Genomic DNA, 21,884 nt, shown 5'->3' with positions numbered 1-21,884 from the left:
TTCACAGACTGCTAGCATCTTGGTTGTGGCTGAATCCAGAACATCTGGAACCTACAGCTGCATAGCATCCAATAAAGTGGGAAAGGACAAAAAAGACACCAGTTATTTTGTAACAGGTGAAGTACATTTCATGTTCCATTAATTCATATGACATTTAGGTATATATTTTTTTTTGCCATAGCTATGACAGAGGCAACATTTAATATTACCTAAGTGATCATGTTTTGGCTTGTAAATAAAATCAACAGCTAATATAATTAGGCATCCCTCTTGAATGCAGTTATCCAAGAAGTTGCTGTCATTTCAGAGCATCTCATGGCCTCTTAAAATATTCTTGTAGAAATTTTCCTGTGTAAATTTATGCACTACTACATTTGTTCACCTTAATGACTAACAAATGGATCCTTAAACTTTAAAATACAATGAAAACTATCAGTACTAAATGATTATAAACACTTTGTCTGGTTTAGCCGTCATGGCTTGGTTTGCTGCTCTGATGTAACATGTGTGCTGGGTTCACATGAACAGAGGGAAAGTAAGCCATGGGACTCTGTGGTCCTGCCAAGAAAGGAAAGCTTTTTAAATCAGTTTCAGACTCAAGTAGGTCTCGCTATGGGCTTAAAAAAAGTATGGTATGAGAAAAGCATCTGTGTGAAATTGTTCAAGCTTAAGCTAGTGTAATTAGCTAGCATTTTCTTCTCCCAATCAGCTGAAGAAAAAAAACTAAATGTTCTGATTTACTAGGGAACAAGAAGAACAACAACAAAAAAAATATCTTTAAACTAATGCCAATTCAAAATGCTGATGGCTGTGAACAAAAGGCCAGGATGCTAAAAAGGATTTCCTTTCAGTATATTCAAAATAGATACTTTGGGGCTAGACTGATTGCTAGAGGTCTGTTAGCTTTTCAACAACTTTTAAGTTTGTTTTCATTTTAAGTCTGGCAAAACCAGAGAGAATGCTAAGGGGGGGACAGGAACATATGGGGGAGCGGTTAAAAAGGCCATTCTCTTTTGAGACTTTGCTACTCTATACTGTCAATTAATTAGATTGAAATCTAATTGAACTCAAAGGTGGGAACAAGTGGGTTTTCCCAATTTCCCACCACCTTTTGTGAGGAGAAATGCTGGGTGAATATTTTCCATCAGTTATTGCAGGAGATTTTGTCCCTTAAATTTTTCAAAACGTGGAATTCTTCTTGGTGATAGCAAATTGTTTTGCTACAATAAAATACAGAGGGGGCCCTAAGATTTCATGGAAAGCAAAAATCCAAGGAGATTTGCATTTGCTGGAGAAATATTATGCAATGTATGAAAGACAAGGTGACAATCCTTTGGCCACCTTGTAATTAAGTAGAGGCAAAGACACTGTACTATTTATAAGAAGTTCTCCAATTTCCCTTCTTCTTTCAGGGTATATCTAAAGCAGAGGTCTTCAAACTTGGCAGCTTTAAGACTTGTGGACTTCAACTCCCAGAATCCTCCAGCCAGCATAACATAGCTGGCTGGAGGATTCTGGGAGTTGAAGTCCACAAGTCTTAAAGCTGCCAAGTTTGAAGACCTCTGATCTAAAGAAAATTATCTTTCATCAGACTGAACAGGAAAGTATAGCTGTAGAAAAAAGTGTGGAAGGTTTTTTTGCTAGCTATTAGTCAAAATGCAGGGCATCTCACCAAGATGATATGCTCTACCCGATGAGAGTTTATTATAGATCAGTGTGGATCCCTTTTTTTCAACCAGTTTGATTATGAATTTGATATAGAAAAATCGCCTTTATCCTTCCATTAATGACCTCCTCTAGGCTTTAAAAAGGAAAAGGAAGCAGAACCAATCAAAGACAAAGGAGCAGACAAAGTTAAAAAAGACATTAATTGACCACAGCTTAGTCCTGTTTTAATATTTTTCATGTGATTAGGGTCCCCCCCCCATTGTCTACTCAGATTAGCCTTTATGAATCTGAAGTTTTTGTTTTAAGTAGATTTCATTTTAGGGACTTCATAATAATCAAAGTTACCGTGGCCGCCTTAGCTATCTCTGAATGTTGAGTGGTTTGTTCTCTATCTTCCATACACTCCACCCTTTCACTCTGATCCTTCCCCTATTTGTTGGGCTGTTTTGCTGGCACGCAGCAGGACCCTGGGTGGGTTTGCAATTACTGAGGGTGAGACAGGAACAGTGTAGCCTTATCTCCCGGCTGACCAGTGTCACTAAAGGCATTTTATTTTGAGATTCCTGATGGTGCTTGGCAAAGATAAACAAAATCTTCCATCAGGAAACCTGGGAGCGATTTCCACAGGAAGTTTCAAATCACTAAAGTAAATATAACTCTTTTACATTATTCCAGCCGCTCACTATTCAACTAGTCTCGGGTTTTAATACTGTGAGGTGCTTAAAAAAAGTATTATTTTTTTTTAGTAAATGCATATTAGAAAGTATCTCTTTTTTTTCCTCCTTTCTTTCTAACAAAATTAACTTGTTTATTATGCCTATTTCATACCATTTTAAATGATATAATATATCATTTCAAAAATGACATTATCAAATGCACGATGTGCCAGAGGTGGATTAGAAGTGACATTTATTCAGGAAAAGTGAACTGACCCTCCCAGAATGTTTTGATAATACTGCTCTTAATCCCGGATCAATGCTCACCATGGATGAGGCTGGTAGTTTTCAAAACCAGGTAACTTCCCTACTGACATGTTAAAGCATTCCAAAAATGTTTGAGCATCATAAACCTCTCCCCAGAAAAATATGTTGCCTGGCCGTCTATTAAATCATAAGAATTGATTAAATTGCAATATATAGAAATCAAATTGCATCCTCAGAAGTATTATCAAGGATTACTCCCGATACAGAAAAAGTAATTCTTTTACTTTTGCGTGTTTCCATAAAGGCCAAATAGATGCAATGCTCAGGGCAGCATAAAAATATATTAACCCTTTTCTACTCCTGTTCCCAGTAATAGAGGAATGCTGTTCACTGGCATTGGAATACTTCTGAACTTGGTTTTTGACTGTGTAATTTCACATTTTTGTAAAATTTTACAAAATTTTCAGGTAGAAACTTTAGCTTTTTTCCACAACTTTACACTGCAATTCAGATTCCAAGAAACTTTTCTATGACCAGAAAAATATTTTGATTTTTGATATTAAATGTATCAAAAGAATGACTAATGACAATGTAAAGCATTAATTGGTCTCTTTCAAAACCAGGGTATTCAGACTTTGCCTTAATCAGGGTTAGATACCTAGTGACAAGAACAGTGATAAGAAAAGTGGAAAACCCATATGCTTTGTTAGAAATAAAATAAGCATATATTTTAAGCCCTTTACATATTGATTCTTTGATCATAACAAATATTCACCAAATACCACTCTGTGCATTTCATCCAGTTTATTACTGTGAAAATATTCAATGCATCATAAAAGTTTTCCCATTATGTCCTCCATTTACTCAATAATCCCACCCATCACCATTTAATTTCAATACCAGGAAGGATACTGGGACTATGTCCTAGAATTTATATCTTTTTTTTCAGATTTCCTATGAACTAAAAGAATGCTTTGGTTTTTGACAGATATACCAAATGGATTGTCTATTAACTTGAAGAGAGCACCTGTTGAAGGACAAACACTGGTGTTGTCATGTCTAGCGAACAAATACTTATACAAAGACCTCACCTGGCTTTTACCAAGGACAGCTAACAACCAAACAAGAATTAAAAAAGCCATTGTGAAGGAATATTCCACGGAGCTCCCTCTCATCATCAAGAACATTTCGCTTGAACATTCAGGCACCTACGTCTGCCGAGCAAGAAACGTCTATACTGGCAAAGATGTGCTTCAAGAGAAAAACGTTACCATCAGAGGTGAGCGCTGTAACAAAAAGGCTGTTTTCTCACGGATCCGCAAATTTAAGAGCGCAAGGAATGATTGTACAACACAACAAAATGTAAGCCAATAAAGGACTAACTAAAAAGTGACACTTCACTGATATAATCTTGATTGACCACTACTGTACACTTCCAAATATGGAGGTTTGGACAAAGGAGGAGTAACAATGCCAAAAAAAAAAGAAAGAAAAGAAAAGAGAAAGGCCTCCACCCCAAAGTAAACACAAAAAAACCCTTGTCCCTAAATCTGGGCTTCCAATTTGGCTCAGAAAGTCCTATTCTACTTTGACAAAGATGTGGAAGTTGGAATTTGGGAGAGTTCCCCACACACCCCCTGCGTTGCATTTTGTGTGTTATGTTGTATTATTCTTTGCAGTCTCCCACCAAGTGCTAATGAAAAACTTTGGACCCAACCTATCTTCAGGCTTTGATATTCAACCTTCTCCCAAGTGTCAAAGCTGCATAAACTGAAAACTTTTTTTAAAAAATAGAAAGACTGATGATGCCTTTGGTCAACATTGGACGCTTTATAAGTTAACTTTGGTGCAGAATAAGCACACCTCAGTTTGAGAGATTGACTGGACTATGGTATTATTTACTTTAATCTGCTCTTTGTGGATTTATAAATATTGCCTGCCGAGCAAGTTCTTCTGCTTATTTATTTGAATTCATTTTTTTCTACCTTAAATACACTCATCTTTTTTTTTTAAAAAAAAAAACTTTTCTCAGGGAAAGCTCTGAGGAGGCTCTCAAATGAAAAATAACATGTTGAAATTAGACATTGTTCGTGAATTAGACTATTTAAATCCATCAAAATTGGACCCGTTTTCTTTGAGTAAATAGATTGTGGGAGATTTCCATTGGGTCTCCCTTTGCTTTCCTTTCAAATAAATCACATACTATGTTAAACATGTGTTGACATGAATGGGAAAAGTCTTCATTGACATTATAATGAAGAAATATGTAACTGTTAAACTAACTTAATAAAGAGAACTACCACATTTACCCTTACTAATAAGGTTTCAATCATCACAGCAAATATTTAATGTATTTAAAGTTAAGGCAACAAGTATATGTATGTATCTGTGTATGTACAGTATGTATGTGTATGAAACACACACATACATATTGACACAGACACACAGACACACACACACAACATCATTTCTTTTTCATTTCCAAATGGTAATAAGATTTCTAAAATGACTAAACTACTGATAGAGAATTAAACACAATCTATCATGACTCTTAAATGTTTCTTGTCAGTCTCTTTTGTGATTTTATTTCTAGATTTCCTTTGTAATATAAAATCTATATAAGAAAAGAGTCCACTATTTTGAATAGATCTGATAACTTTATTTTTTTACAATGTGTACCTATTATATTTTGGATGGGTGTTCATTTATGATTAATTATTATATAGAAAATTTTAGCCAAACATGTGGGAATGACAATAGCAAGAGCAAAAAATGGAAACAAAACTGCCTTTGCTATGAAAACAGGAGGGGGGGCGTGTCAACATGATGGCTTCTTGTGCCTGAGAACTCACCCACCCATTTCCTTCTTTAAGGTAGCAGGACCGTGTCCCACAGCCAAGCTGGTCGTTCACGTGGGAATTGCTTTTGTCAAGCGGTTGGGGTAAACAATAGCATTTCCCCATCATACCAGTTTTGTAAAGTCCAAAACGGGATGAAAACAATTAGCTACCTGGAAGTTGTCAGAGTGAAGGAAAGAATAATGGTTCCTCTTTTGAAATTTTGCCTATTATCCTACCTTTTATAAAGCAATTTTTTCCCCAGTGTTATCCAGAAACAATTTGTGTTCCTGTAAAAGAGGATTTGGTAGCTATTTTTAATATGTTGGAAGCCAATCTTATCCCTGGTAGCTGCATGACAGTGATAGCACAGCTTATTTTACTGTATTCTAGGATGGGGGGAGAAAGAAAGAAAGAAAGAAAGAAAGAAAGAAAGAAAGAAAGAAAGAAAGAAAGAAAGAAAGAAAGAAAGAAAGAAAGAAAGAAAGAAAGAAAGAAAGAAAGAAAGCAGCCCTAACAGAATTGTGATGGGGTTCCCCAAAGACAACAGAAACCTGAAAATTAGAATTTAGGGGATTGCATAAAGAACCTCTTTAGCTCTAGTAGAGCTAAAGAACAGAGTAGAGCATAAGTGTAGAGAGTAAAATTCAATCCATCAAAAAAAAAAAAAGATTTATATCAGTTTACAAGACGAATTGAAAAACAGGCACATAAGCTTATTTTATTAAATCGGTGTTAAGTTTAAAGTTTAACACTGACTTAATGCTATGAATTAAAAAATGCTCCATAGCACATTGTAGACATAAGAAGGGATACTGTTTCTGTTTTGTTTTTTTTGGAGCTGGGCAATTCATAAAAATAGCTATGAATTACAGTGGTAGATACATGTTTTTCCTGCGTTGTTGCTTATGTTGAAATGTATAATATAGAACAATCTCCATATTCCACAGTGATGCCACTGAAGGCAAAGAGTTTAGACAAGCCTCTTTTAAACTCCCCCCCAGCTCCCCATCATCAATCCTAAATCATGCATATGTACTGGAACATCCAAATGTTGGTCTTCTCTGAACGATTTAGCATTGCATATGTGATTGGAGAAACAATGCATATTAAACTTCAAATGTGTTTTTTGCCAATTTAAAATGAAGCTGATCATATGTTGCTTCATAATGCAATATTAAAAAAATAATTTAAAAAATACAAAAAAGATGGGAGGGCAGGAGTGTTTAACATAAAAAAGCATTTTATTTGTTGATCGTGTGTATGGGGAGAGAATTTCTTTTCTGTCTCAGGGTTAGTTCTTTTTCTCTGTCTAGCTACTGAAGGCATGGGACCAACTGTATTATTGTAACGGAGGACTTTGTACCATGCCTGCGTTCCTCTTCATGTTTCTGGGATCAGAGAAGCTACAGTTTACAAGTAATTTCTTTAGTCCAGAAGTAGTTCATTGTGGACTGTGTACAGAATAGACTGGTTGCAACTGAAATCAAAGAGAGATTGGTACTTCAGTCAAGGAAAAATACCTAAAGATCTTTTGTAAAATCCCTAAACTTAAAATCAGAAAATATACATGTAAGAATCAGGGAAACACCAAATTTTTGCTTTAAACAATTATTTCAAAACCAGCTAGTTATGGTAACAGCCTTACTAAAAGTAATATGAAGAGCGATGCAACCGAATTTAAAGTAAGGAATTGTTTCTTGACATGTGTATGGCTGTAAACAAATTAAATTTAGTCAAAAAAAAGTATCTAGATTGTGTGACTCTTTTTTCCAACTCATTCTACTTGCCTCAATTGCACTGTTTTGTATAGTAATCCTATAGAATAGAAAATTCATATATGTGGCAAAATTCATATCCTTTTGTAATGGATGTATTTTCAAAACATGATTTTATATATAGCTTATTATTTCTTTTATATATAGCTTATTTATTTCTTTTAAGAAATAAAAATAAAATAAAATAGTGCATCACTGGTAATTAGGAGACAACAGATAAAATTTTTAAAATTCTTTATTTTTTTTATAATTAACTAGTATAACAAAATGATTCAATAGCTTGTACACCAATCACCTTTCATAGAAATATAAATAGAAGATACCATTCAGTATTTTTACTATACTGTTCAGAAGGTCTTCAGCATTTAAAGATATGCTATGTAAACAAACTAATGCATGTTAAAAGAAACTGCTGGCTGGTTACACAGCAGCAATCAGTTCTTAGTTTAATGTAGAGAAATAGAGATTTTCTTCAAATAACAGAGGTCATTTTAAGAAGCCACATTTTTAATGTTAGCTTTCAACGTTTTTGTGAATAAGTAGTAAATAAAACTTTTAAGAGAGTATACAGACATGGTTTTCATAAATACTTGGTTTGCTGTAATTAGGGACAGAATAAGCTATCGGCTCTTGGTAGGAGTCTGAATTTCCTACAAAAAGAGGAAGTATCCATTGTAAGAAGAACTCAGACGCTGACCTTGATCCCATCACGTTGGAACATAACATTGTCAACATGAAAACAGCCTGAGAAATGTTTTAATCTACCAACAAGTATTCCTCATTGTTACACTAAAAACTCTTATTTGAAAGTTTTGTAAGAGGGGCATTTGATGAGGTAGCCAAAATGACAATTCAGAGCCATCAATTTCTTTTTCACTTTTCCGTTGCATTTTTCAAAGATCATCCATTTGTATGCAAAGAGTGTACAGGATCATACAAAGATGATGAACAGGAATAGGGTATCCAAGTTGTGTGGGTTGGTGGCAGAACAAGGATATCCAAAGCTGCCTGAAACTTCATGATAATCAGGGAAATAAATGTAGCATTTGAAATGTTGAATCCTTTAGTGTGACTGCTGGTTAAAACATCCTACATAGTGATCAGTGACAATTCATTCAAAGAAGCAAATTTAACTTTATACAGATTATATTAGCATTGGACAACCATTTGTCTGAAATGGTATAGGGTCGTGATGGTGAACCTATGGCATGTGTACCGGAAGTGGCACGCAGAGCCATCTCTCCAGGCCTGCCAGCCATCGTCCATTGCACTTCCGGGTTCTGGCGTGCACATGCATGCCGGCCAGCTGGTCTTTGCACGCATGGGAGCACTGGAAACTGGAAAAGCAGCTCCCTGGCACGCATGTGTGCGCCGGGAAGCTGAGCTTTTATTTTCCGGCACTCGCATGGGTGCCGGCCAGCTGATCTTTGAGTACGCACACGCGCCAGAAACTGGAAGACCATGTGACCGGCGTGCATGCACTCCGGGGAACTGCTCTTCCAATTTCCGGCACTCCCCCACACATACACACATGCTCCCATTTAGGCACTCGGTCTCGAAAAGGTTCGCCAACACTGGTATAGGGTTTCCTGCTTGAGCAGGGGATTGGATTAGAAGACCTCAAAGGTCCCTTCCAATTCTGTTATTCTGCAGGTATTATATACCAGGTGTTATATTTGATATATGTATAGTTTTAAAAAAAACTTGAATTATATGCCACATGCACACATATATGCATAGACACATATGATAGCTTTTTAAATCCACCTATCAAGTCTTTCACAAGAACCCGGGATAGGTAAACATTGTTTGATGCTCTTAAAGGTATCATCCCAGGATGTAAGATATTCCATGTAAAACTGATTTAGTATTATTATTGGATCAGTTGTACCAATCCACAACTTATAAAATCATTCACAACCCTTTATAAGATCATCACCCTTCACTTGGGATACAAATGTATTACACAGTAATTAGTAATATGATTGCACTGACAGTATTAATAGTGTAGTGTTGCATTTCCAATTATTATGCATTGATAATAATTGATATTTTTATCATGATAACTGTGGCATTTTGCTTTCGCTTCCATTATTAATCTTCCTTTTTTATGGAGAATTTACTGTTAAAGTTGTGTAAAAACTCTTGCCAAATCTTACAGCTATGCTCATTTGTCTAGTGCATTTTATTCCTATTAATAAATGATTACAAGGGAAAGAAAATGCATTTAGGAATCCTATCCTATCCCATCCCATCCCATCCCATCCTATCCTATCCTTCCTATCCATACTATCCTGTCCCATCCCGTCCTGTCTCATCCCGTCCTGTCCTGTCTCATCTCGTCCCATCCTGTCCCATCCCATCCATCTTGTCCTGTCCTGTCCTAAAAATACAGTCCTAGCCTATGGATGAGTACATAGAGGTAATCTCATATCTTTCAGTGGAATATATTCCCAGGATTATGTGGTCATGGAAAAATATTGAATCTAGCATTGAGGGTAAGTGATTAATTTCTAAACACATATGCAGAAGATTATATTGTTAGATTACGCTTTTTCATATATACAATAAAAATAAGCACAGAGCAACAATAAGTCTTGCATTCTCTATTTTGTACTTATCATTTTCTTCAACTGGTATGGGAATGGTGCTTTTCTAAAAAAAAAAAAAAAGACCTGAGATACTTGTATAAGCATGTAGAAGGCAAATTGGAAAACAACCACAATGTAGAACAGGCAATTGGGATGAAACAGAACATGGTGCCATGGCATTAAGAACATACTAATTGATTTGTTAATTTGTTTTGTAGCTCAGGAAGCCCCATATCTCCTTCGGAATGCCACTGATCAGGTGGTCAATACCAGCTACTCTCTTAGCCTGCAGTGTTCTGTACATGGTGTGCCGGAACCCCAGGTATCCTGGTATAAAAACAACAAACAGATACATCAAGAGCCAGGTGAGTGCAGCACCCATTGATTTTTTTGTTTCTACCTAAGATTCCTTGCATTTTTCTGCTTCATGTGAAATAGTACGACCGAGTTCTCCTGCAATATTGAGTTACCGACCACAAAGTTGAACTGCTTCTACATCAATTCAGAAACCTCTTGTTCATTAGCCTGTCCTTGACTCAAGGTTTAGGTTAGTCTTTATTTCAGATTCTAATTTTCTAGGATGTGCGTATGTGAGAGAAGGAGAGGGAGGAGAGAGAGAAAGATGGAGATAATATGCCAGCACACTACATATTTCAAGTGATTTACTAACTTGAAACCTTCTTAAATTGTACCCTTTGTGCTGGAATATTCACATGAACACTCTTTCAATGCTTTGCTCCAATATAAGGTAAGGTTCTTAGGACATAGCCCAGGAAGGAAAAGAATGCCCAGCCTCTGTCATTTCAATAGAATAGAATAGAATAGAATAGAATAGAATAGAATAGAATAGAATAGAATAGAATAGAATAGAATAGAATAGAATAGAATAGAATAGAATTTTTATTGGCCAAGTGTGATTCGACACACAAGGAATTTGTCTTGGTGCATATGCTCTCAGTGTACATAAAATAAAAGATACGTTTATCAAGAATCATAAGGTACAACACTTAATGATAGTCATAGAGTACAAATAAGTAATCAAATCATATTGGGAAACAATCAATATAAATCGTAAGGATACAAGCAACAAAGTTGCAGTCATACAGTCATAAGTGGGAGGAGATGGGTGATGGGAACGATGAGAAGATGAGAAGATTAATAGTAGTGCAGATTTAGTAAATAGTTTGACAGTGTTGAGGGAATTATTTCTTTAGCAGAGTGATGGCGTTCGGGAAAAAACTGTTCTTGTGTCTAGTTGTTCTGGTGTGCAGTGCTCTATAGCGTCATTTTGAGGGTAGGAGTTGAAACAGATTATGTCCAGGATGTGAGGGGGTCTGTAAATATCTTCACAGCCCTCTTTTTGACTTGTGCAGTATACAGGTCCTCAACGGAAGGCAGGTTGGTAGCCATTGTTTTTTCTGCAGTTCTAATTATCCTCTGAAGTCTATGTCTGTCTTGTTGGGTTGCAGAACCAAACCAGACAGTTACAGAGGTGCAGATGACAGACTCAATAAGTCCTCTGTAGAACTGGATCAGCAGCTCTTTGGGCAGTTTGAGCTTTCTGAGTTGGCACAGTAAGAACATTCTTTGTTGTGCTTTTTTGATGACGTTTTTGATGTTAGCTGTCTATTTAAGATCTTGCGATATTGTAGAACCTAGAAATTTGAAGGTAATGTTCGTTAAATGTGTTTTTGCATAAAAACATACCTATAGGAGAAATAAGTCAAACTGAAAGTGTTTTATTCACAGGGAGATCATAGATAAATGCTTGGAATTCGCCTCAAAATAATTTTGTTGGCTAAAGTCTGTCCCCAATGCAGAACACAATCAGGTGCCCAAATTCTACTTAATAGTCATCAAAAGACATCAACTACTTCATTATTGTTCATGAAAGAAACATATTTCATTATTAATTATACCAAAGTATAAATCTGGTTTTATACTTCACTGCATAAAGACCCACATTTGGACATGCCACTAGAGATAATGAATAATTATCTAACGCAACCTGATTAGAAACAGTACAAGGGATGCAGTATCACTATTACTCTAAGGACAAACCTATGACATTTCAGTTTCAAGCATCCAATAACATTTATCAGCAGACATCTGCCTCTTATCCTGGGCAAATTTATTTGTGCCAATTTCTCTAAAATTATATTCAATGTATAGAAATAGTGTTGGCAAGGAGGATGTCAAAATCCTCACACACAAAGGATTGATGGTTGTTTTCTAGTTCAGAAAGACCCTCCTTGGAAAAACATCTTCTAGATCCAGAGCTTTACACCTGTCAGTCATGTATTTCCTTTGTAGAAAAAAAAAGGGAGGAACCTCATTTCTTTTTTTGAAAAGAGGGGCCCACATGTTCCTCACTAATCCCAACTGTCCTTTCCACTCAAAACTGTAGAAATGGTAGGTTTTAGAAGAAAACCTCCCATACTATCACCCCTTACAATACTAGACAACACAGTATCAACAGTAGAGTCCTTCAAGTTTCTAGGTTCTATCATATATCAAGACTGAAAATGGACACCTAATATCAAAAACATCATCAAAAAAGCACAACAAAGAATGTTCTTTCTGCACCAGCTCAGAAAGCTCAAACTGCCCAAAGAGCTGCTGATCCAATTCTACAGAGGGATTATTGAATCTGTCATCTGCACCTCTATAACTGTCTGGTTTGGTTCTGCAACCCAACAAGGCAGACACAGACTTCAGAGGATAATTAGAACTGCAGAAAAAACAATTACTATCAACCTGCCTTCCATTGAAGATCTGTATACTGCACGAGTCAAAAAGAGGGCTGAGAAAATATTTACAGATCCCTCGCATCCTGGACATAAACTGTTTCAACTCTTACCCTCAAAAAGACACTATAGGGCACTGCACACCAAAACAACTAGAGACAAGGACAGTTTTTTCCCAAATGCCATCACTCTGCTTAACAACTAATTCCCACAACACTGTCAAATAATTTACTAAGACTGTATTACTATTATTTTTCTCTTCCTTAGTAGTATGTATCAATTCCCACTTATTATTATAATAATGTTGTTTGTATCTTTCAATTTATATTGTTTTTATTTGTTTCCTAGTACGATTTGATAGCTTATTAGTAACCTTGACTATCACTAAGTGTTGTATCTTTTTATTCTTGGTGAATGTATTTTATTCTCCTTATGTACACTGGGAGCTTATACACCTAAGTCAAATTCCTTGTGTGTCTAATCACACTTGGCCAATAAAGAATTCTATTCTATTCTATTCTATTCTATTCTATTCTATTCTATTCTATTCTATTCTATTCTATTCTATTCTATTCTATTCTATTCTATTCTGTCTTTGTTTTGCAGGGTGTATCACAACTTTGGGAACGTCTTATAACTCCAACATTCATCATAATAGTATTTTCTTTGGCGGGTTACGCTCTGTGTTTATGAACTACTCATTTTGAATCTTTCCAATTCTGCAGGTATAATATTAGGGCCAGGAAATCAGAGTCTCTTGATTGAAAGGGTGCAAGAGAGTGATGCTGGATCCTATCAGTGCATAGCCACTAATCTGAAAGGAATGGTGACAAGTTCAGCCTATGTTACAATACAAGGTAATGAAGCCTTAAGGCAATGGTTTTGGTTGCTTGATTTTTCCTGTTTGATCTTTCCTGAAATTCCCAACTGATTTTTATACAGGAGATCTTGCTCTTCATAGAAAAACAGGTAAGGGGCATCTTATCTGGGACATGCTGCTTTTATTTCTGTTGAACAAAGCTTTAGCAAAGGAAATGCACTAGGTCAACGGGACAGCTAACGGGAAACACTTAATCAGAATGTGTTTATATTGACCTGAAAATAAGTTTTGTTGCATTCCAACAAACAAGAGTCAGAATAGAAGGGGCATGTATATTTAGCCTCATTGCATGCTTCACTTCCTGTTCCAGACTATAAACTGAGTGACCTATTTGATTCATCCTGGAGTCATTTTCTGTTTTCTTCCTTCTTTCATTCATTAAAACTGGTATGCTCTTGTTTGAGAATTGTGGCCTCTAAGTAGGCTGACAGGTCCAATACATGGTGCTGGATTACCACCCATGGCACAGGACCAGACTATTTGTGCCACTATCTGTCTGGCCTTGTTTTTATGCACCACACTGGATCTATCAGGGAGGGCATGCTCAAAATCCCATCCAGAAAATCACGCCAAATTCTTGAACCCAAAGTCATATCTTGTGGAACAGCTAACACCAAGAGATTAGGAGCCCTGTATCTATATATCTATCTCTATCTCTATATATCTCTATCTATCTATTTACATCCACATCTCTCTCTCTCTCTCTCTCTCTCTCTCTCTCTCTCTCTCTCTCTCTCTCTCTCTCTCTCTCTCTTTATCTATCTATCTATCTATACAGCCAGCCAGCCAGCCAGCCACCATCCGTCCGTCTGTCTCTCTCTATCCGTCCATCCATCATCTATCCATCATCTATCTATCTATCTATCTATCTATCTATCTATCTATCTATCTATCTATCTATCTATCTATCTATCTATCTATCTATCTATCCATCCATCATCCATCATCCATCATCTATCTATCTATCTATCTATCTATCTATCTATCTATCTATCTATCTATCTATCTATCTATCCATCCATCCATCCACCAACCATCCGTCTGTCCGTCCGTCTCTGTCCATCCATCATCTATCTATCTATCTATCTATCTATCTATCTATCTATCTATCTATCTATCTATCTATCTATCTATCTATCTATCTAATCTATCTAATCTATTAGTATTTCCTTCCTAGCTAAGTGTATTTTCAAACAAATTAAGGTAGGCTGTAACATGGAACATAGTAAATGAAACAGTTTACTGGATAATCTCACTTTTATACCATGGTTCTCCATCATACTGTTTACACATTTCCTATAAGACTAGGTGAAAGCAACGTATTAGCACTGTATTTCATATTTTAATGTATGTAATGTTAATGTATATCACTCCTCTTAATTACTTTAATTATCCAAATAAAACCAATGAATTTTGGAAAATTCATTTTTTTCTATGTGCATCTGATATTTGAGAAAGTCAGTTCTCTCTCTTTCTCTCTCAAAATCTACTGCAAGAAGTAGACTTATCTAGGTGTCCTTTTATTTCCGGTTATATTCTGTTTTTAAATAGCTCAATAAAACTATAAAGCAATTCTATACAATAATCTCCAGAGTTCGTATCCCAAGCAGACAAAACCTGGTGTTGCTGCTCTTGAAATCATTCATTGCTCCGGTAATTTAAATATAGTGTAGCTCTGTGTTTTGAGTCTGATCAGGTCATATAAACAAGCATACGATAAGCTAATGAATTGTCTGTCTATGTGACTGCCAAGCCAGTACATATATTTTTCAAAGAGGAGTAAGACCAGGAGCTTCAATGAGATCATATCAATGAATTGTCCCTATGTTTGACAGATTTGTGGAAAAAAAACAGTTTGTGATTCAGAGAGGAAGGAAACCGTCTGCTCTTTTTATTTCCTTAAAAAAATAGTACTGACTACTATTTTTGTATCAAAAAGGGATGATGACTGAGCAGGATTCAGCAAGTGCTTTCAACAATTAAGTGTCCTAATCTTGGAATATTTGTAGAGTAATGGATTGGAACCCCTGAAAGTGATGCTCCATCTTTTAATTATTTATAAACTTATTAGTCACTTTCATGATAGGGACCATTAAGAAAGGTCCCTATCATGAAATAAATAAAAAATAAAAAAATAAAACTGCCAATATTAAAACTCTTTTGCAAAAAAAATGTGATTGAGGCACACTTGGATTACTGAATGGGATCCAAGTGGGAAAGAAAGAAAAGAAAAGAAGGAAAAGAAGGAAGGAAGGAAGGAAGGAAGGAAGGAAGGAAGGAGAAAGAAGGAGGGAAGGAGAGAGAGATGAAAGGGAGGGAGGGCGATAAGAAGCAAAAATATTGAAATAGAACAAAATCAGGAAGCTGGAATATAAATAAGATTATTAATGAATAAATGAAGGTTAAAGATCCATACATAGGGATTCCATTATATTTTTACTGCCAGATCATAAAAAAATATTATTCCTATCTTCTACTAATAATGTTATTGAACTTTACACATTGCATATATCATAGCCAAATTCAGTGCAGCATGTAAAACCCAATATGAGATCATGAGCACAGAGTTCTGTTTTAAAATGGGAATCTTATACCTCTATCCAATAAATAAATAAAGAAGTAAATTAGCAAATAAGAAAGGAAGAGAAAGAAAGAAAGAAAGAAAGAAAGAAAGAAAGAAAGAAAGAGATAGTCCATCAACATCTGAGATATTCCCATAAAAATGGGAATTGACTATGTGCATCTCAATCTAGCTTTTGTATCAGTATTGTCTTCTTTTTCTTTGTCTTAGGCTGTTGATTTTTAACCTTGATAAAAGTTTAGTTCATTTTTTCTGGGAGCTTCCTAAATATAACTTTCTGTGTCTTTCAATATACTGCATGGGACTAGCATTACAAGACCAAACTTTACTATTCATTTTCAAGTGACTCTGAATGACTGTAGGCTATTGTTAGGTTTAATAAACATTTATTCAAGTCTTACTTTTTTCACACACTCTCATAAGAACTACAGTATTCCAGAAATGATTATAAGTAGGAATCTGGTTAATACTATGAAGAGGCTGCCTTAGAAACAAAATCGTTGAAGGAAACCAAGAATGTGACTGCCCCTTCATAAAGTCACTTAAATAGGCATTATAGACCTCTGGGCTAGTCAAGAACCCCCACAAGGAAGACATTAATCATTCTCTCTTTCTTTTGCCAAGAATGACAGTGGACTGGAAGACTGAACAGCAAGACACATTCCTGGAAAATCATATTCCAGATCTGTTCCAGTGCTTGCTCAGCAGATGTTCTGTCCTAAACTAAGAGGACATTTGAAGAGAATGTCAGAGTTACAGGAGGTTTTAAAGAAATTCCATATATCGTTGGGATACAATCACAAGAAGTGAAATAAATATTTTACTGGGGATGTATGAAGAGAATTATAATTAATATTTTTCTTCAATTTAGATTCCACTCTTTTTCTTTCTTTCTCCTCTCTTTTTACATCTCTTCAATCATTCATAATGAGATTTGTATGTTTCTTGTGGCGCTTCATCATGCAGAATCTGATCAGGCCACGATCACGTAGAACATTTTATCTAAAAATTTTAGCTTTTGAGATACATAGTTGGGATCAGAACCAGTTTGGAGTAGTGATTAAGGTACTGGCCTAGGAACCAGGAGACTATGAGTTCTAGGCCTACCTTAGGAGTGAAAGCCAGTTGAGTGGCTTTTGGCCAGTCACTCTTTCTCAGCCCAACTCACCTCACAACACTTTGTTGTGAGGAAAATAGGAAGATAAGGAAGAAGTATTAGGTATGTTTACTGCCTTGAACTACTTATAAAGATAGGATAAAAAAGTCTTTTAAACATTAAATAAATAAATCTATTACTGATGGAGAATGTTAGCATATATAAATCAACAAGTTAGCCTGTCACCACTGAGCAGCTGAATACACATGATATTGCACTGACTTGACAATTCAAAGCAATTCATTGTACTTATTACTATCCTGAGAAACTCTTGAAGTACAAGAGTTTGTAGAAATTTTATATAATAGTACAAAGAAATGGCAGCATGGAGCTACCTATGTCACAGTAGTGAGGATTCTTTCAATCAATTCAAAATACGTTTTTATCAGGATATACAAAATATTTTTCATATTTTTTGTTAATAACACCCTGTTTTGAATAATCATGGATAAGATTTATATCCTAAATGTACAGAAATTTGAGGAAATAGAATGTGAGATGATTTCTGGTAGGTCATTCTGTAAATTGAAAAGTACCACGTGTAGGCCTTGAGTAAGGTTGTTGAAGACCATATGTTACCAGAAATAAAAAGAGAAAATCTCGAAGGTCCATACTAACACTTTTTTATTTATATGATCTTTCTCTTCTCCACTTTATCCAGCCTTTAGATCATTAAAATCATTTAATTTGCTGAAATTTCTGAAAATTGAAGATGTTGCCAAGAACCATGCAAAACATATGAGAGGATGGACAGAAATGGACCCATCTAAGAATACATAGTTATTAGCATCCATATTAGCCTTTGTCTTCACAACATTTATTTTCCACAACACTTTATTACTTTACAAATAAAGTAAACTATTTTGCAGAGATGACTTCTAGACCAACAATTTCTGACTGACACTATATCCATGGTCTTTTGCATGCAGAATCCTTACAAAACAATTCCAACAAGAATATATGAGAGTTTCTGAAGTATTCTGTAGATTATGGGAATTCTCTGAGAACATCTCTGAGAATGAAAATTAGCATGAATAAATTATTTCTATCTGAAAAGATAGGCTTTTATTATATGCCAGTTTTTTTCAGGTGAGAAGGCAACACTTCAGGAATATATTTTTAAAGACACGAAGATCCGGACAAATAGATTCATTATAAAAAAAAAAAATCTATGCTCTCCTTTAAAAAAAAACTTTCAATGAGTGTTTTATATTAAATTCAAAAACTATTTATGACAATCAATTTTCTTGCACTTCATTCTCCTACCTGTGCTAGAAGCAAATCTCTGTTGAGTAGGCAAACGTGTCCATCTGTTTCTTGTTTTGATGATGGCCTGATCTAGTTTCAGGTTGTTTATTTTTGATTTAGTGAGAACTTTCACAGGAATTAAAATGTGATGGCCTTGTGAATTGGCTTTGTAAGAGGTTAAGTACATCATTTTCTGTGAGTTGTGATGCCCATGAAAAAATAGAGGAAACTTGGGATCATACCATCGCAGCTGCCAGCTTGACTATTTGACCCTACACCATGGACACTGCTGCTTCAGTTGGTCAGCTTATTTATCTATCTCTGAAAAGGAGGCAGGACACCAGATGAAGAGCTTTTAATGCAGCCATCCAGATTCCACAGGAATCTGAGCCACAGCCTCAGAGCAGTTAACTTAAAACCAAACACATATTTTCTTGGCGTTGGGCTATGGAGGGCAGCCAACAGTGTAACTCATTTAGATCTCTTAAAATTAAGACCGGCATCTTAATTTGAGAATACCCTTAAAGAAGATCTTGAAACTACAATTGGTTCAGAATGGTTATAAGAGCTTGGCATTATTATACTTAAATTGAACCTATCATACTGTGGTTGGGGCTGTCAAACTTTCAGCCCGTGGGCTGGATGCCTCAATCACTGGCCACGCCCATGCCCAGTTTAGCAAAGGAGAAAAAAAATCTCGATACGTCATGTGACACCACCCTGATGACGTGAAGTTGACACCCCGGTATACAGCATAGCACAGTAATATAGTACAGTATAGTTAGATAGTAATACTGTGATATAGTGTAGTATAGCAGTATGGTATATATAACAACATGTTAGCCAGGAATTCAGAGAATTGTGTTACAGTCAGTGATTATATCTGTTGCCACTCTTACTGGTTCAACTGATGGTGCTTAAAAAGGAAATAGCTGTGTACTACAAGTATGTTTCAATATATGTTAAGCTCTGGATTTATTTTTATAGAAACTAATATTGGTATTTACAATAAACTTGTTGGCTTGCTTGCTTGTTTTTAGGAACAGCTGAAAACTCAAATCTGGAGCTAATAACATTGACCTGCACCTGTTTGGCAGCCACACTCTTCTGGCTCCTGTTAACTCTCTTCATACGAAAGCTGAAAAGGGTAAAGACAAAGCCATCCAAAACTTCTATTTTAGAGGTTATTTTACTGTGTGGTTGTCCAACCTTTTGGCTTGCCTGAGCTCCATTGAGAGAAATTGCCACTTATAAAATATATCAGGGGTGTCAAACTTGATTTCATTGAGGGCCGCATCAGGATTGTGTTTGACTTTAGGGGATAGGGGGGCACGCGGCCATGGTGGGCATGGCCAGCTTGATGTCACTCGTGTCGGGAGCACCTGTGGTGGCCCGAGCACTCTGCCAGGAAAAACAAGTTCCCAAGCTCTGTTTTCGGCTGCGACGGCCTCCTGCAACCCTCTGCCAGCAAAAACGGAACTCAGGAGGGCCGCACACAGTCCTCCCAAGCTCCATTTTTGCTGACAGAGGCACCACAGGCCAGTCCTCTGCTGTTTCCATGGCGGCCCCACAGGCCAGATCCAAGCATCCTGTCGGCCGGTTCTGGCCCCTGACCTTAGTTTGACACCCCTGAAATATATAATATAGTTAATGTATATAAATAAACTTCCTTTATTTTTAAAATATTTTTACAATCTTGTGGGGCCGCATGACTAACTGACTGCAAACTACAAAAAAGAGAACAAAAAAGAAAAACAGGAAAGAAATAGACAAAGGGAGAAAAAAGGACAAAAATAAAGAAGTAAATTCCCCTATCACAAGTCCAAACAATTCTGATAACTTATCACCATCTCTTAAAACAGGGGTCTCCAACCTTGGCAACTTTAAGGCTTGTGGACTTCAACTCCCAGAATTCCTCAGCCTGAGGAATTCTGGGAGTTGAAGTCCACAAGTCTTAAAGTTGCCAAGGTTGGAGACCCATGTCTTAAAATATATCACATGGTCTTTTCTTTTCCTTATCTCATCTCTTAACCAGCTTAAATTTTCTCAAGCAGGCTCCCATATCATATACATAATTTAGGGCTCATTAGTCATCATGTCTTCTAATTAGAGCATAAAGATGCCCACTACCCCTTTTTACAGAACATATCCTCCTTTACCTCAACCCCAAGTTTCCTATGGAGGTAGCTTACATTCATCGTTGGCTGTTTTAAAATAGATCATTTCCCCGCCCCGCCTCTTCTCCCAAGACAAGACTTACTGTAGAAATACTCTTCTACTGTATGATGTCTCATTGACAAAGTTAAACATGACATAATCTGGGCTTGGGATCTGCCCAGACACCTTTTGTTACTTCTGACTGCTACAGATATACCATCAGTCCTGGAGATTACAAAATGCTGTTCAGGCATTAAGCAGACTCCCATCTGTGCATGCATCTTTTGAAATATTGTTAGACTCATAATGGTACAGAAGGTTGATTTAACCTGAGGGAGAGAACCAGGTTACGCGGAAGGAAAATATGTGATTTCCATTAAACATCCAACACTTTAAATAGTGATATCAGAGACAATGAAAAACAGCCTCACACTGAATACCTAGATCAGTGATATCCTAACCTTTTCCAGACCGAGTGCCCAAAGCACGTGTGAACTCCCAAAGTAAACCTCCAAAATGCAATGCATGCGTGGCCCCCGCATGCCCCTGCACATGCACATGCATGCCCCACCCCTGCACATGCCCTGCCCCTGTGCATGCACATGTGCCCCCCCAACCCCACCCCCGCTCATGCATGACAGAGACCTGAAGATCAGCTGGCCGCAGGAGGTGCACGCACATGCACGGTGGAGCTGAACTGGGGCAATGGCTCACGTGCCCACAGAGGGCGCAGCGTGCCACCTCTGGCACGCGTGCCATAGGTTCGCCATCATGGACCTAGATTGATCATTGGGATCTCAACCATACTAAGATGTGGGAAGTCAGTAGAAACTTGACCTCAGCTTTTTTGCTGGATTCACACTGAATCACAGATGGAAGCCAGAAGACATCATATTTTCCATCTGATAGGGGAAAGAATAGTATTTTCACATCTTTTAAACTGAGTGATAACAAGCATGACTTCAAAAGTACCCCCGTTATAAATATTTTGTCTTCATACCACCTTTATATTTTAAAAATATGCCAATTAATATTCTAGAATTGAATTCAGGAAGCAAGTATTGGATCAATAAATATGAATAGTCCATTTAAATATCTTGCAAAGTGAGTGTGCCATCAATTCCAGCACAGGCTGGAATTTACCTATTTTTTCTCTGAATCAAGATTAATTAGCTTGATCATCATTAGAGATACTCATAGCTAAATCTCTCCGAAATCAGTGAAGCTTCTTCAGAAATAAGTATGTATAGGATTACAGTTTTAATCTTTCCTACAAGCTAGTGATTCTAAATTACTTTTAGCAATGATTATGGGGAAA

At 36.5% G+C, this 21,884-nt stretch overlaps 1 protein-coding gene across 1 annotated transcript in view; it reads left to right on the top strand.

The window, feature by feature from the left end:
* Window positions 1-21,884, top strand: part of FLT1 (fms related receptor tyrosine kinase 1) — a 123,981-nt gene that overhangs the window by 71,121 nt on the left and 30,976 nt on the right. Inside the window, exons 12-16 of the mRNA XM_034410806.3 lie at window positions 8-116; window positions 3,580-3,870; window positions 10,016-10,162; window positions 13,270-13,401; window positions 19,450-19,556. Of these exons, the coding sequence (XP_034266697.2) occupies window positions 8-116; window positions 3,580-3,870; window positions 10,016-10,162; window positions 13,270-13,401; window positions 19,450-19,556 (786 nt within the window). The remainder of the gene's footprint in view (window positions 1-7; window positions 117-3,579; window positions 3,871-10,015; window positions 10,163-13,269; window positions 13,402-19,449; window positions 19,557-21,884) is intronic.

Source organism: Pantherophis guttatus, chromosome 5 (genome assembly GCF_059756535.1).
Source record: "Pantherophis guttatus breed Tessera chromosome 5, ASM5975653v1, whole genome shotgun sequence".
Lineage (NCBI taxonomy): Eukaryota > Metazoa > Chordata > Lepidosauria > Squamata > Colubridae > Pantherophis > Pantherophis guttatus.
This window is presented reverse-complemented; position numbering and strand designations above follow the sequence as displayed.